This window comes from Erythrolamprus reginae, chromosome 7 (assembly GCF_031021105.1).
Source record: "Erythrolamprus reginae isolate rEryReg1 chromosome 7, rEryReg1.hap1, whole genome shotgun sequence".
Lineage (NCBI taxonomy): Eukaryota > Metazoa > Chordata > Lepidosauria > Squamata > Dipsadidae > Erythrolamprus > Erythrolamprus reginae.
This window is the reverse complement of record NC_091956.1, coordinates 52,177,786-52,194,856: the sequence shown is the minus strand read 5'-3', so window position 1 is coordinate 52,194,856 and position 17,071 is coordinate 52,177,786. Positions and strand designations below refer to the sequence as shown.

The following is a 17,071-nucleotide window of genomic DNA, read 5'->3' as shown; positions in this document are numbered from 1 at the left end:
CAATAAGCGGTCTAATTATCCTTTGTATGAGCTAAGAAACAAATACAACTGGAATTTTATAATCCATTTTTAGCCAAGGGTTTAATTTTATGCTTGCTGGAGAATTCTGGGAGTTGAAGTCCACAAGTCTTAAAGTTGCCAAGTTTGAAGATCTCTAGTCTAAATTATATTTGTTATCTGCTTCCTATTATGTTGATTAGTTTTGTTAAATGCCCTCCTTTTGTGTTAATAGAGTACAGTACTCCACTGCTTTAATGCCTCTATTAACTTTTTATATTAGTATATTAAAAAGCTTTAAAGTGTTTACTGACATTGGCATTGTAATAGGTACCGTATTTTTGTGGTAGGACTGCTTCTGTAAACACATTGCAACTGAAGAGGGCACCCTATGAATGCTTTTGAACTATTCAAAGCAGTACGCGACCATGAAAATATTTAAAACAGATCTTGCTCTGCTATCATGTGCATTTCCAATCTGGTCTGGCCATTTACAAAGAGAGAGACTCCTCATAACATAAATGGGCTGTGGCTGAAAATAGGAATTTTCTATCGTAGCCCCCATTTTATGGAATTTGCTTCTGCCATAAGATCTTGAAGCTCCACTTTCCTGTTTTTTACCACACAGGAAAACAATCTTATTTCACTGGGCGTTTGAGCTAAGATGACTGTGGGCATCATCAGCGCAGTCTAAGAATAATCTCATATTGATGAAGTCATATCAGTGAATTGTTTTTTCTTTATTTGTTTCTGTCCAAACAAGCCAGACTACATGGGACAGGATAAAATTTTTGCTAAACGAACAAACTAACAAACAAAAATCCAATCTAGGTTTCAAGAGATGAGGATATGAGGGGGGGGGGGGATATACTTTTACAAATATTGAGTATGGAATATAGAGTAGTACACAGGTAGTCCTCAATTTATATCTATTTCTTTAGTGATCATTCAATGGCTGTGAAAAAAGTGACCTACAACCAATTCTCACAGTTGAAGAATCCACTGCAGAATCCCCACAGTAATGTGATCAAAATCTGGTTGCTTTGGCAACTAGCATGTATTTATGATTCCACATCATATGTTCACTAATTGTGACCTTTTTAGCTGGCTTCCAACAAGCCTAGTAAAATGAAAATAGATTCACTTAACAACTGCTTGGTTCACTTAACAACTGCAGTGATTTAAGCCCCATGGCAAAAAAAGGTCATCAAATTAGGCACAATTCATTTAACAACTGCCTTGCATAGTAGTAGAAATTCTAGCCCCAATTACAGTTGTAAATTGAGGATTACCTGTGTTCTGGATCACCTATATGTCAAACACACTTTAATTATATCAGCAAAAATGTATTACCGGTATTTCTTTTCCTGCCAGAAAGGCAAATCTCTTATTAAGCAAGATTTTGCCGGGGTAGGATGATGTACAGCAGCGTTTCTCAGTGTGCCGCGAGACACAGCCAGGTGTGCCGCAAAGCTAGGGAAGCTCCAGCTGGGTGGGGCACTGCCGGTGCCTCCCCGACCTCCCGGCTCCTGCCCGATGCCGCGGTTTCTGGCGCTCTCCTGCTGGGCCCCAAAGAAGGAAGGCAGGAAGAAGGAGAGCTTCATTCTTCGCGCCTTTTCCCCGCCTTTCTTCTTTGGGGCCCAGCAGGAGAGCGCCAGAAACCGCAGCATCGAGCAGGAACCGGGAGGTCGGAGGCACCGGCAGTGCCCCGCCCAGCTGGAGCTTTCCTGGCGTCGGCGGCAAGTGTCCTTTGGGGCTCGGCGGGAGGGCACTGGCGGTGGGGGTGGGGTGGGTGGCTGCTGCAGCGGCGCAGGCAGTCGCGGGGAGATGGCGGTGGGAGCGGGGGGCGGGGGGGCGGCTGCAGGCAGTCGCGTGGAGATGGTGGGGAGATGGCAGCGGCCGCAGGCAGTTGCGGGGAGAGCTCCAGGGTGGAGGCACCGACGGTGGCAATTGGACGTGCTGCTGGACGCCGTAATTGCTGGCGCTGCGGGCCTGGCATATACGGCGTCCAGCAGCACGTCCAGCTGCCGCTGTCAGGGCTCCCGCTTGCAGTCAGCTGAGAGAGAGAGAGAGAAAGAAAGAAAGAGAGACATATAAGAGAGGCAGAGAGAGAGAGAGAGAGAGAGAGAGAGAAAGAGAGACATAGCAAGAGAGGCAGAGAGAGAGAGAGAAAGAAAGAGAGACATAGCAAGAGAGGCAGAGAGAGAGAGAAAGAAAGAGAGAGAAAGAGAGAGAAAGAAAGAGAAAGAAAGAAAGAAAGAAAGAGAGATAGCAAGAGAGGCAAAGAGAAAGAAAAAGACATATAGCAAGAGACAGTGAAAGAGAGAGAGAGAGCAAGAAAGAGAGAAAAAAGCAAGAAAGAGATAGCAAGAGAGACAGAGAGAGAGAGAGCAAGGGAGAGAGAAAGACATAGAGGAAGGGAAGGAGGGAGAGAGAAAGAGAGCAAAAAAGAGAGGAAGAAAGAAAGAAAGAGGGATGGAGAGAGAGAAAGAAGGGAAGGAAGGAAAAGAGAGAAAGAGGGAGAAATAGAGCGAAAGGGAGGAAGAGAGAGGGTTTTTTTGTCCAAACTTTTCTTTAGCCTGCCCCCCCGCCCCCCTCCTTCAATGTTCCCCAGGATTTTGAAAATATGAATAATGTGCCGCGACTCAAAAAAGGTTGGGAAACACTGATGTACAGTATTGCCATGGCAGGCTTGCTTCTGCAAACATATTACAACTGAAGGTGGCACTACGTGAATGCTTTTTCAGTATTCAGAGCTATACACAACCATGAAAATAATAAAACAGAAGTTGCACTGTAAGTGTGTATATTTCCAATCTGATCCAGCCATTTTAAAACCAGAGATCCTCTTCGCATAAAGTAAATGAGGTGTGGACAAGGCAACAGGCTATCATAGGGCTGATGATACCCCACTGTCTAGGGAACAACATTTGTTGGGCCCTTGGCAATGGACCATTTCTGCTGTGGTAGCCACATTGTGGAATCTTCATCCCTGAGGTGAGATTGGACTTATGCTTCTGAGCCTCTGAAAGTCCCTTAAGTTACACCAGCAGGCCTGGGGACCGCACAGAGATGGATGAACTAGTGAGGTATCTCCATTACTATTAACATCCCTTTGTCTATTATTTTTTAGTTTTACCTCTGTTTTTATAGTTTTTAGTATTTTAAATAATCAATATTGACTATTGTTTTAGATATTCATTGTTTTACCTTCATGGTACACCACTGCATATTGTTTTGTGATATGAGCAACCATGTAAACTAGATAAATAAATAAGATGATGTGAGTTTTGTTATAACAAAATTCCTTAAGAATCTAAAATGTCTTATGAATTTTGTAGATATTTAGTCATTTATAGAAGTAGAAAGTTGTTTAATAAAAACCCAGATTTAATTATCTGATTTTCCTAAATTTGAGGCAACATGATCTTAGAAGGCAGTTTTACAACTAGCTCTGCCATATTCTTAATGCTTTTAAAAACTAGAAAGCAGTTTCTTAAAGGCAGAATGAAAATAACTCCTCCCACAAAAGTAGTTATCCTTTTGGTTAAATATAGAAACCCTCGGAGACCATGTAACATTTAAAATTAATCATCCTAAGGCAATTCTGTGATTATTGATATCCAAATGCATTTAATTACTAAATTAGATCACATTACTATCATGAATATTGGACTCAATAATTTGAACTATACTAATAAGTTCTGAAGTGTTAGAAAAAACAGGAAAATTCTCAGCAAATTCTCAGCAAAATCCCCCACTATTGGCTGCATGAAAGGGAGAAAAAATGCTTCACCATGAATGTATCAATTTTTCTGAACAATTTGTTTAAATGCCTGCACTCTTCTAAGACAATAAACCACTGACTTCTGAACATTTAAAACCACTGAAACTGCATACAATCATTACTTGGCAGTAGGAAAAAATAATACAATAATATAGAGGCAGTATAAATTCTGAGCATTTCGATTTTATATGAACACTTGGTCAAAACTGTATGTGCAGACACTAAAACATCATACGTTTGCTTCTTTATTAGTTAGTTCATATTCATACCTCTTTTTCAGCTTGCTTCAAAAGCTTTTGGAATCTTTCATCTTCCAAAATACATAGAGGAAGATCCGTCTGCCCTGTTGCTTTCATCTCTTCTAACTTCTGCCTAAGACCACGAAGTGTCTGTAGTTCATCATTCAGGCGACTCTGACGGGTCCGGGATGCTTGAAGATCCAACTCCAAGTCGAGAGAAGTACGCACCAGGCGCTCTCGCATTGCTCTTTGCAAGATGGACTGGCAAGTAGGCTATAGTTGTCAGGAATTCCAGAAAATAAGAATATAATATAATACAGGCATTGCATTGAGAACAGCCCAATACTCATGTGAAACACAATAGATTTGCTATGGGCACTAAGATACTATTTTTGTACAAATGAAGTTGCAGCAGAGGGACAGCTATTCTGCAGTTGTTTTTATGGAACTGGAATATTTTTCAGCCCCTGTAAGATAAGAACCTGTCATACAATTTTCCTTAGCGGACATAAATGAGATAATGTAACATCATTAAATTTTATTTCAATATCAAAACACAATATTTTTAGTACAACTATGACGAGGGGTATTCCTCGGGGGTGGGGGGAAATAGGACCTTGTAATATTTCTAACTGAGATTTTAAAGAAGGCTTTAAAAAAAGATTGTGAACATCTTGCTAATGCATGCAAGAAAAATACATTACTATAGCAAGTGGTGTGGCAAAAGCTCAGAGATTCTGAGTTTTACCCGCCCTCAAAGTAAGGTCCCTAGTGTTACCTCCATTTGGGGGAGAGGGGAAAAAGCTATATAATGTTACAGAGAAGATTCAGGACCAACAGGAGGAAAATATTTTATAATAGTTATTTCTGACATTCACTGCTAGCATTATTGGAGATTGTCAAGTTGTAAGATTTTTTAAAAGGGATTAGACAGGTTCATGGAGGATTATGCAATCAACGACCATGAATAGGCATAGTTTTTTATTACTCCCTGAATCCTTAAGCAGCATGCCTTAACTGCATTTGGTTGGACAACATCAGAAAAAGGGAGTTATAGCCTTGCAGTCCAAGCTTGGAAGCTTTCCGTGGGCCATTCCATGACAGAATGCTGGAGTAAATAAAACAATGGCCAAAGGACTTTTCTTATTAATTCTATGTCTGCTACTCAATCTCCTAGAACAGTTTTTGCTTGGGGAAATATTAGTGGGAACATGGCAATTTAGCAGTGCAACTCTAGCAGCAATTTATTAAAGATTGAGGGAAGGTTCTGGTGTATGCATATATAGTGTTAAGTAAGAGGGAAAATTTTGTTTTTTCAGGACTGCTTCTCTCTCTCTTAATGCTGGCTGTATAATACGTGGCTGCTCTGAAATTCATGTACTATAAATAATTCTGTTATAAAGTTATGAAACTTTATTGTAGAAAGCAAGCCTATGGGAAAATTTGTGCTAAATACATCATTACATGGTTTTAAAAAAAGCCAAGGTATGTATTTATTTTTGGGTTAAACTTTCCTTCCCAAATGGTGCTCAAAGTGATTAGCTTGTTCTGCCTTTTAACTAATCAGGAGGGGTTCCATGTAGCGCAATTGAAATTAAGCATAAATCTATATCAATAAAACATTGTTTGAGGACATATCAGTTTCCTTGGAATATATTTGGAACTAAATTGTGTTGGATGCAGAATAATCACACAGACACGAGAGCTGGGTAATAAGGGTCACTTTATTAAATATAACTATAGAAGACCTGCAGAGGTCACTAAATGGGGCAGAAATTCCTATGTGTAACATACTTGGGCAACTAAATGGGCGTAACTGCAGCCTGGGCAGTGTGAGGCTAACTTTAGCTTATGCCCAGCCCTGAAAACAACGCCTCGAGGGTGTGGGAGGGCTCACCCCTCATGACCCAGAACTGGAAATGACGTAAGCCCCAAAGGCACCCTCTCTCCACCACCCCGATCGTGTAGGCAGCATGAGTTGTGGCAAGGGGCAGCCGGTCATCTCCCAAAAGATGCCCAATGGAGAACACAAAATTGCTACTGATACCCTTTTCCACCCTGTTACTGCCAAACAGTGACTGAGAAGAAATTAGTCAATTGATACATGCCAACCTAATTAACCCCCAGACACGACACATAACCAAAATACACTTCTCCTTCTTCTAGGGTGGAGTAGGTGAAAAAACAATCTAGACTCAAATGTGCTGCGATTGCAAAAAAGTCCTACTCAGCCCCCAGGTAGGTGACCTTTAAGCACCCTAGATTGAGCGGTGGGTGGGTGTCTGCACTTGCTAGCAGCCAGGCCGAGGAAAGGAAGATCTGGGTGGCTTGCAGGCCTTTTAAAAAGGCTGCTCGCTAAGCCCAGTCACTTCTGGCCACGTGACCGGCGCTGAGCATTCTGGGAGCATTCTCCCAGCAGCCTGGAAGTCAGTGCCGTATTGATCCGGCACCAACGCAAATGTCGGTCCTGTGCTGAGGGCGCATGGCCTCTCAATTGCCTGGATGTTAGCTTTACAACCTGAAAAAAAAAGAATATATCTTATTTGAGATGGATCTATTAATCTTAGTAGCGCTATCTCCAGTCTGCTATGTCACTAGAACTGGAAATGACAAGCCTGTTCTCTGACACTATCTGAGACAATCTCTCCCTTTTTTAATTAAATGTGTAAGAGGATGTAACATTCACAGTTCCAGGAACAAAACACAATTCTAAGAATAGCTACGGGTATAAATTTGTTAGTTGATGAAAAAAAGTGTCTGATGAACAATGTGTAAGTTAAAATTCTGGTCAAGTACATTTCTCTCCACCTCAATTTTTTTGATACATGTAGTTGTCTTTGTGCTTCTTTTTAATTATAAATGGTCCAGACTTGCGGTGAAATCAGGTGGCCTCAAAGCTGAAATATAAAGTTAAATTAAACTAAAAAGAATTTGCCACTGACTGCTGTGATAAATGTCTAATTTGAAGGAAAGATTACCATTCCTTTGCATGCTTAGATTTAATCCCTAATCTCTTTGAGTAAAGCTGGGAAAGATTCCAATCTATATCTTTGTGGAGAAAGGATAAACAATAGTGAACTTGGACAAAGATTTGACCCAGCATGTAGCAGTTTTTCTGTGTCCAAGACCCACATTTTTCTTGACAAATTGAGTGACATTATCAAATTTATGAAAAAAGATTGCCAGAAAAATGTCCACATACAAAAACAACTGGAAAGTATATTGTGTCAAAGTAACTAATAAATTATGATCATCCCCTATATTGCAGCTTCACTCCTACTCTGGAAAAATCCTTTAGATGTCCACAGTTTTACTATGAAAGTTCTGAGAAAAGCAGAAATGCAATGTCAAGAAACTTTTTTTGCTACTTCTTGTTCTCAAAGAAATAAATCTTTGTTTTTTGTTTACCAGAATACAACCTTTAAATATGAGAAAAGCAAGATAATAATCTACATCTTCAATAAGAGATTGTACATGCGTGCATACCAGTATGTGCAACATGCAAAGCAATGTGTTATAAATAAACCTTTATTATATGTTTGAATATATTTGATAGAAATGCGCAATAAATGGTCAGACAAAACTTACCCTTTTGACTCTCAAGCTCCGTCGTTCTGTGGAATTTCTCACAAAGAGAGTTCTTTTGGCCAATGTTGAGCTATCGCTATCGCTTCTATTCAGCTGTCAAAATATAACAAACAGTAATTGAAACAGGGTGGGTAGCGCTAAAGTTAAAAAAAGTTTACTGATATTAAAAATAGAAAAAATTACCACTGCATATTCTGTTGGATTTGACTACAGTTTTGCGTAAGAGATCATTAATGCAATACTGATGAAATGTCACAATTCAAACACCAATAATTGAATATACATAAAAATATTCACTTCTTGATTCTTAATGAGGCAGATGCTGTTAACAGTACTGGTTTTATTTGTTTGTTACTAATGCAACAATGTGACATCCTACTTGGAAAGATATGATCTAGTATTGACATGACCCAAGGGGATGATATATGCAGTGAGTATTGTCATTAGTAATTTTATTTTTTAACTGGACTGATTGCTATGAACTCATACCAGATAAATCCCACATTGCTTCCAGTATGGAATAAAATGTGTGACAAAAGAGGTTTTGTCCAACAAGGAATCCCATAATTAAATAAACAAAAGCACAAATAAAAGGAGGCAGGAGGCTGATATAAAAAATCTGGACCATACAAAGTGATTGTCCTTGATTGTCTATTTCTTCTTACATTTGACTTTTTGATTTTTACAGATCTTGGTTGAGACTGATTGATCATCCTGGTACTGGAGGGAGTTTGGATGGAAGAATTCATTCCACTATGAAGCCCTACCAGGAAATGATCAATTCCTCCTATTCTGTTTTGTAACAGCCTGAGGAGGAGAGTCAAGTCTCAATCACGTGGTTTCCTTTAAGTAGATGTGGGTATCAGGGGAAAAAAATTGCTGTTACAGTGTCAGAGAACTCCTGGAGGGGTACTACTACTGCAGTCAAAGATAAACTGCAAGGACAATGGAAGACAAATACACAAGTCTCTTTCAGCTTTAGGAAATTCTCAAAAGAGCATTGTGCAAGGGCAGATACCTATAGAAATGATTCACAGAGACTACAATGAAGAACCGTCTTTTGCATTGGGCGGCAAATGTTGAAAATACTGAAAAGCAGATTACTTAATGACTCATCTGCAGCACACAGTTTTTGATATTTTGTTCCTGTCATGTGAACATAGTGTTTTAGGTTACACATGCACACAGCAACTTTATTTGAAGTATTTCATTTTTGTCATAAAAAGCAGATAGATCCTAATTTGTTGAACCTCCTTCCTACTTTCTTTGGGAAAGTATTCTTACAGTAAGTGCTTTTTACATTTTGCAAATCATATTTCAAAAATTACATGCTGCTAGACATGTCATAAAACAGCAAAATGAATATAAATATTTGCACTGAAATGGGTATCAACAGTAAAAAAAAACCCACCATGAAAAAATAATTTTTGGCATCTGCAAGGCAATTCTACGCATGACTATTGAGAAAGAATGACTGGATTCATATATTCCACTAAATGTAGCATATGGTGCAAACACAGTCAATTGCGATTGTCTTCAGTAAATCATGGTTAAACAATTCATGCCTTAGCATCCTGTTCAAACCATGTGTTTGCATGTCAGTAAGTGGAAGAGGGGAAGAGTGAAGGAATGTTAATTGTGACAACTTTATTCTAGCTTAATACAAAGAGATAAAATGCTAACAAATAGCTGAGAAGTTGCACATTATTTTATAGGTGAAAGCAATAATTTTCATAGCCTCACAGCTGACAGATGGACACTATGTTCTCTAGAGGTGGCCCATTGCCAGCAATGAGCCACTGCCAAAGAAATTAAATGAGTCTTTAGTTAGCAAGAGTTCATTGAGAACACTCTTTATCTTACCCTACAGATGTACTGGTTTCGCTCGCCTGGAGAGAACGTCTGTGAACGTACTATCATGCTGTTTCTGACAAAAGGATGCTGTTGAGACTTCAGGCTGGCTTTGTCCTTGGGTTGTATAGCTACACACTCTATCTTATCTTCTGTATTTGTTTCTCTATCAACCTGTGGATATATTATACATCATTTCTAATACTGAAAACCAAAACCTGCTCACCAAATTTTATCAATCGATGCCATTAGGACACTAGTAAGTTAAATTAAAACCAAAAAACCCAAGGCTCAAAATACATTAATTTCTTAAGAAATAAAAAGTAGACAGGCATTTAGTGCTTCACAAAAATCTTTCTTTTATCTGGACACATCATATATTTCACTAGATAAAGTACCATATGCTAGAAAAAAAAATCTTTTCAGGATTCTTAAAATAACTTCATTCTAAACCAACACATCCCTTCTCCATTTAAAACTAAAACTAGGCTTTCTTTTAATGGTAATTAGGAATGTCATTGTCTTATTCAGAAGTGATGAAATTATTCTGGCAAAATAGCGATTAACAAATAAACATAAAAACATAGAAAGCAACAAAGCTGTCTCGTTCAACATCATAGTATGGCATTTGTAGACTTCCTGATGTTGAACTATAATTTCCAACATTTCTTGTCATTGACATGATGGCTGGAATTTTGTGGTTTCCATCTAGATCGGGGTCCCCAAACTTGGCAACTTTAAGATTTGTGGACTTCAACTTCCAGATTTCTGGGAATTGAAATCCACAAGTCTTAAATTGCCAAGTTTGAAGACCTGTGATCTAGAGTAACTGGCAATGGTTGTCCAGGTTTTCGTTTCAAAAATAATATTTATTAAGTTTTTTTAATTAAAAGCAACATAAAAACAAGACATACAAAAACAAAAAACATAAAATACAAACAAATATGGTAAAAGCTAACCACTTTTACAGCTATATCATTTTCAAATATATTTACAATTCTCAATATTACTATTTTAAGTTAAACAATCACTATTATTTATCCAGTTCTATGTTCAATGGACTCTCCATATCTATTTTTTTCTGTTGTAGCTATATGAACTTCTAATTGTATAAATAGGACGTGAGATTGAGAACATTTGCTATTTGTTTATAGTTTACCTTTTATAATCAAATATGACATTTTTTGTTGTGATTTAACCACTTATACCAAGTATTCCAAGAGTCATAGAATTCTGTATCTTCTTTTTTCACGAATCTCCATTGTTAATTTACACATCTTGGAGCATTCCAAATTTTGTCTAATAATTATTGATGATGTGGGGATAGTATCATTTTTCCAGCTCAGGCCCTAGGCAATCCTCGTAGTGGTGGTTGTGTGGTATATTAAGTAATGGTCCTCTTTTTAAAACTTTTCTCTAAAAATTTCCAATAAAAACAGTTCCGGCTTCAAATTGTTCTCCTATTGTATTATTTCTTCCAGCCAATTTCTTATTTTATTCCAAAATATTTTAATTTTTGGACAAGTCCACCGCAGATGGCAATATGTCCCTTATTATTTCTTGCACTTACAACATTTCAGTGACATCGTCGGAAACATCTTTGCCAATTGTGCCAGAGGGAGGTGCCAGCAGTAGAACATTTGTATATATTTTTCTTATAAGATGCCATCAAAGTCAATTTATAATTTATCTCCCCAATTTTTCCCCATTCTGCTAGATGTATTGCATTCCCAAAATTTTGTGCCCATGCTACCATTGTTCCCTTAATCACTTCTTCCTCTAATTTAAATTGTTATTGAAAGTTATATAATTTCAAAATCATTTTTTCTTCTGGGCCAAATAAAATTTTATCTAATCCTGGTCATTTTGGAATCCAAATTTTGGAATCCAGTTCATATAAATATACAAGATGAGTCAATTCAGTAAATATAAATAAGTCTATAAATAGCTTTTAGATTATTAATTTATGTTAATTGATTTAATCACCCAGATGGTTACTTGCTCAATTGTCTTGCCATTTTCCATTCTCTCTCCAATCTTTCTCTTTACCTTTCTCCTACTTTCACTGACTTTCTTCACTTACTTCACTTTCTCTTAGTCCACCTCATACTTGGTCTTATTCAAATCATCTTTTAGTTCACCAAATAGACCAATGCGCTGTTCTGAGATCTTCACACATTTTTTTTTTACTCCAAAACTTATCTCCAAATCACACTTATATTATTTGCCTGTCAGCTTATCATTATATCACCAAAAATCATTTGTTCTCTTTCTCCACCAAATTTAGAAGCTACTTCACACTTTTTTCTTCCCTTCATAAATCAGGTCACAGCATCTCTAGCCCTGGACATGAAAGCCGGTTTCTTCTGTGTTGGAATTGAGGGGTTCTTCCTGTTACAGCAGGGATCACTCTTCTCCCGACCATCTCTGGTGTATTCCCTCTATGTAGGCTGCCCCTCCAGGGCTTTGCCTTGCCTCACGCAGCTTCCAAGAAACAGAAAATTGGGCAGTTTGAACAGAGCTTTGTTCTCCTGCTTGGCACCTTTGCGCTGACCCAGAAGTTCCGGCTGTCCAGGATTTCATGAAGAATCTTCACTAGCTACACATGGACTGAATATAGGACTTTTGTATCAATACTTGAACTCTATTTTTGACTACATCCTTTCCTAAAGAAAAAAAAATTGACTAACCTAATTTCATGTGATCCTCATTTGTGACTTTCCAAGCCAGTTCCTGACAAGCAAAGTTAATGGAAGAAACCATATTCTCTTCCCTGATTTATTTAACTGCAGTGATTCACTTAACAACTGTAGCAAAAAAATAGTTGTAAAATCGGCACCACTTACTTAACCAGTGCCTTCCTTAGCAACAGAAATTCTGGTCCCAATTATGATCCAAGTCAAAGTCTACCTATAGTTATTTATTTATTAAATTTGTATACCGCCCTTCTCCGAGGATTTGGGGTGGCTAACAGCATATAATATAACAATATAGTACAATGGCCGTCAGGCATGGGGGAATTGAGATACTCTTTCCCCCTAGGCCTTTACAATTTTATGCATGGTATGTCTGTATGTATGTTTGGTTTTTATATTAATGGGTTTTTAATCGTTTTTAGTATTGGATTATTATTGTACACTGTCTTATTATTGCTGTTAGCCGCCCCGAGTCTCCGGAGAGGGGCGGCATACAAATCCAATAAATAAATAAATAAACAAAATAAATAAATAATTAAATTTAAAATTACAATCTAAAAATCCAATATTTAAAAACAATCATAACAGTTCAATCATACAACACAATTTGAAGTTCCTGAACACTAATGTAGAGAGCATTGCAGTAGTCGAACCTCGAGGTGATAAGGGCATGAGCAAATGTGAGCAGAGATTCCCTGGCCAAATAGGACCACAACTGGTGCACTAGGCAAACCTGGGCAAACGTCCCCCTTGACACAGCCGAAAGATGATGGTCTAAAGTTAGCTGTGGATCAAGGAAGATGGCCAAATTGTGTACACTCTTTGAGGTGGTCAGAACTCCCCCTTCCCAGAGTAATGTACGGACAGATGGACATGTCCTTGGGAGGCAGAACCCACAGCCACTCCGTCTTGTCAGGATTGAGTCTGAGTCTCTTAAAACCCATCCAGACCCTAAAGCCTCCAGACACTGGCACATCACTTCCACTGCTTCAATGAGTGGACACGGGGTGAAAGTGTATAGCTGAGTATCATCAACATACTGATGGTAACTCGCCCTGTGCCCTTAGATGGTCTCACCCAGCGGTTTCATGTAGATATTAAACAGCAGGGAGGAGAGGACTGACCCCTGAGGAACCCCACAAGGGAGGGACCTAGGAGTCGACCTATATTTCTTGGATTAAATATTAGCATTTAGGCTTCTAGCATATGGGATGCCTGAACAATGTGTATTTGAAGAGAAACAAATTGGCTCACACTTTCTAGTGAATTTCAATTTCCATAATTTTCTAAATGTTGTTTTGCAGTTCTAAATTCCAGGCTTAAAAAAATCACAGATCATATAAAATATGTTGTTTATTTTGAGAAAAAATATAGTCAAATGTAAATATTTAAATACAGATTTTTATATAAAAATTTAGTTTAAAAAGGGATTAAGGCATAACAGATTTACAAATGAACATTTGCAAAATTTATAGTTTATGAACTGAAAATGAACTGATTCATCCATCCATCACATATATAACATCCCCCACCTCCCTCTCCCCACTTTCTAGCACTGTTTTTAAGAGCTTGGTCCTTGTTATTAAAACTTCAAAACAGTTGCAAAAATAAAAATATTAAGTGTGTATGCTAGTATAATTTAAACATTAAATAACTTATTAAATATTTAAAACATCCATTATTAAACATGAATTATCGAACAAATAAGCATTAAATGTTAACTAGCAAGCTAAATATTTTTCTGTGGCTGCTCTAACGAGTTTTTTTCCTTGCTGCTTCTCTTTTTTGTACTATGCAAAAAAACCCAAACATTTCCAAGTCTGTAAAGCACCAGTTCAAAAACACTACATATATTAAATGCTACACTAAGTTTGTACATTTAACTGAAAACATTTTGAGAAGTTTGCGATGACAAATATGGCTCAGCGATAAAAGGCTTTCTGAGCCATATAGGAAATGTAATTTAAAATACTCACCAGTATTGGGAATTCTATTGTTTCTTTGTTGAGATCCACTTCTGTAGGGCTGTTGTCTTTTTCATGTTCAGTACCACCTGCCTGTTCCAAATTAAAGCTCATTCTCTTGCTATCTGTGCATTTTTCTTCTCTGGTCTCTTTGATTTTATTCTCCTCTTCTCTGGATACTTCTGCCAGTATTCCGACCCTGTGAGAACAAATCTACCCTTAACTTACTAAAGTAGTTGGAAAAATAAAATACCAGCATATTTAGATCTTAATATTCATACAATGAATGTGACATTATCAATAACTTATTTTGGCAAGAAGTAAACTTCTGGAACATTTCAGTATTCTCTTCTTTGGAAAAAGCAGAAGGATTTGTTATAAATTTACTGTGTTAGAACATCATAAAATTAAATGTAAATTTGATATTCAAAGATATTTCGGAAGATAGATATAGCATCCTCTGCATAATCACTTAGTGGAGCCAATGGATATTGCAAATAGATAAAATAACAATAATATCCTGAGTGGATAGAAAGTTAGAGCATCCATTCATCTATGGAAATATCTCACCCAGCTAATTATAGCCCAACAAGTCAATCACCTTTCAAACAACTTTGCAGTAAAAGGAAGGTCCAAAAATTCAATCAACTATAATGAAATGTCTGAACCTGTCACATACCCTTTTTTACTTTCTCTGAATACGCAGCACACAAATTTGAAGAATGATATGTTGAGATCATGTCAGCTTTTGTTTACTTAGGGATTCATTGAAACATACATTTTGACTAAAGTCGCTTAAAGTTTGTATTTTTATATACTCTGCACCTGTATTTTTTTAATACAGTTACAGTATTTTTCGGAGTATAAGACACATTTCTCCCCTCCCTAAATGAGAAAATTTGAGTGTGTATTAAATTCCGAATTTAGCTTTTCAAAACCCTTTTTTCCAGCCCAAATGAGACCCTAATGATCTTCCCAGCTAGCAGGATTTTTTCATTCCTACTCCCTATAAAGAAGTTTTTTCCAGCCCTAAATCTTTGCAGGTTTGTTTTCTTCGTTACTCCCTTTGAAGAAGATTTTTTTTAGCCCTAACCAGGTGATAAAATAATGTGCTGAAACTGACCACATTAAGGAGGCTGGCCAGATGAATACCTGTTAAGTAGATTCCTTCCCCCCCCCCCCATTTTCCTCCCACAAAACTAATAATTACATGCATTTTAGTTTGGGCAGGGGGAAGCTAGGATATTTCTGTATAAAAACTTGTTAATCCAAGTAAATTGACACATATTGGATATTAAACCCACCTCTGTCGTCAGGCATGGGGTAACTGAGATATTCTCTTCCCCCTAGGCCTATACAATTTATGCATGGCATGTTTGTGTGTATGTTTGGTTGGTTTTTAAATTAGGGTCTTTTAAATTATTTTAAATATTAGATTTGTTATATGTTGTTTCACTATTGTTGTTAGCCGCCCCGAGTCTACGGAGAGGGGCGGGATAGATAGATAGATAGATAGATAGATAGATAGATAGATAGATAGATAGATAGATAAATAAATGTTTCATGAAAGATCCACATTCCAAATTGTGGTTAACAAAAGGCTTCTTTGAAATAAGTGATTCATATTTTCAGAGACAAATGCTACCAATAAGCTTTTCTTAAAAGAGAAGAGGCAAGAAAAGTCTACTGCCTTCATGCCCAGCTTAAATTTACCAGAAGTAAGATGTTATATGGATCTTTGTTCTGATCAAAAATAGGGGAAGCTCATGATAACAAAAGCAAAATACAGACAGGATACATCCTCAGTTCATACTTTTTGCATTTAGTCTATATTTTGCTAGCTAGATGCATGCTCTCTTTAAAGGAATAATAGGTTTTCTTCCTATCTTTCTTACCTACCTACTGCTTTCTGTATGTTTCAAATTTTTAAATGCTATTTTGTGAATAACCAATACATAAAAAGAGTTCAGCTTACCAGTCTTCCTCAGAACTTTGTGTTTCCTGGGTATCCTGTGCTTCCTCATCTTCTTCCTCCTCCTCCCCTTCCTCTTCTTTCTCTGCCAATTCTTGTTCTACAGATTGCAGCTCCGCTGATGTCCTTTCCAACAATGCTGAGACCGCATCCTAACAAAGACACAGAAAGCAGCTTTATTTATACTAAAATATGTAAGAAGTAATACCAATAATACATCTGGGTCTCTAATGATTGTGTACATGGACTGAGCTCAGAAAAATCACAAAGCTGCTGAAACTTTTCAGATTAAATTTAACAAGCACACAAGTATTTGCAGAGAGTAGGATTATATCCAGGGATGGGCTGCTGTCTGGACCGGGGGGGGGGGGGCACAGTGGGGTAGCAAAAATGGAGCTCCACCCCAGAGTACCCAATTTGCACTGAAAGAAAATGCAGGGTGTCCTGTATAAGCCACGGCCACAGTGTGGTAGTAAAAAAATTGGTAGCCCTTCACTGATTACATCATGATTTAAACCTTGAATTGCTACATGACATCATCTTAGAATGCATTACTTATATTGTGAAAATCATATCCTACAACAAAACTTTATATTTAAGTATAATAAATAAATTTATTTTCAAAAATGGCGTAGACAAGACAAAAATACTGACATACAGATCATTAAAGACTAAGTTCTAATTCACAAATTGTAGGCAAAAGTAACAAGTTATATTGGTTTCTGACAATTACAAATCATTAATCCAGATTTTACAATTGATTTTCCAGTTTAAAGCTGGGAATTGTCTAGAGTATGAGATTCATATGAACTAGATTTTGCGTATACATTCTTTCAAAATATTTTGTTTTCACTCCCTATCATTCAAAGGAAACAAAAACAAAATATGCACTGATTTGAGGTTTAGTGTAAATGAAGTACTGTATTAACCTACATTCAGTTGTTTGGAATAGATGCTCAAATACAATGAAATTAAAA

At 37.3% G+C, this 17,071-nt stretch overlaps 1 protein-coding gene across 9 annotated transcripts in view; it reads right to left on the bottom strand.

Annotated features, from left to right (window-relative positions):
* Positions 1–17,071, bottom strand: part of WWC2 (WW and C2 domain containing 2) — a 203,210-nt gene that overhangs the window by 6,305 nt on the left and 179,834 nt on the right. For 8 of the 9 annotated variants that reach the window (XM_070757482.1, XM_070757484.1, XM_070757485.1 and 5 more), the window contains 5 exons: positions 16,098–16,246; positions 14,135–14,321; positions 9,475–9,636; positions 7,612–7,704; positions 4,054–4,296 (listed from right to left, as the gene is read on the bottom strand). In XM_070757482.1, the coding sequence (XP_070613583.1) occupies positions 4,054–4,296; positions 7,612–7,704; positions 9,475–9,636; positions 14,135–14,321; positions 16,098–16,246 (834 nt within the window). Of the gene's footprint in view, positions 1–4,053; positions 4,297–5,729; positions 6,542–7,611; positions 7,705–9,474; positions 9,637–14,134; positions 14,322–16,097; positions 16,247–17,071 lie in introns of those variants that run through there. The other variant, XM_070757487.1, reaches the window with a different exon arrangement.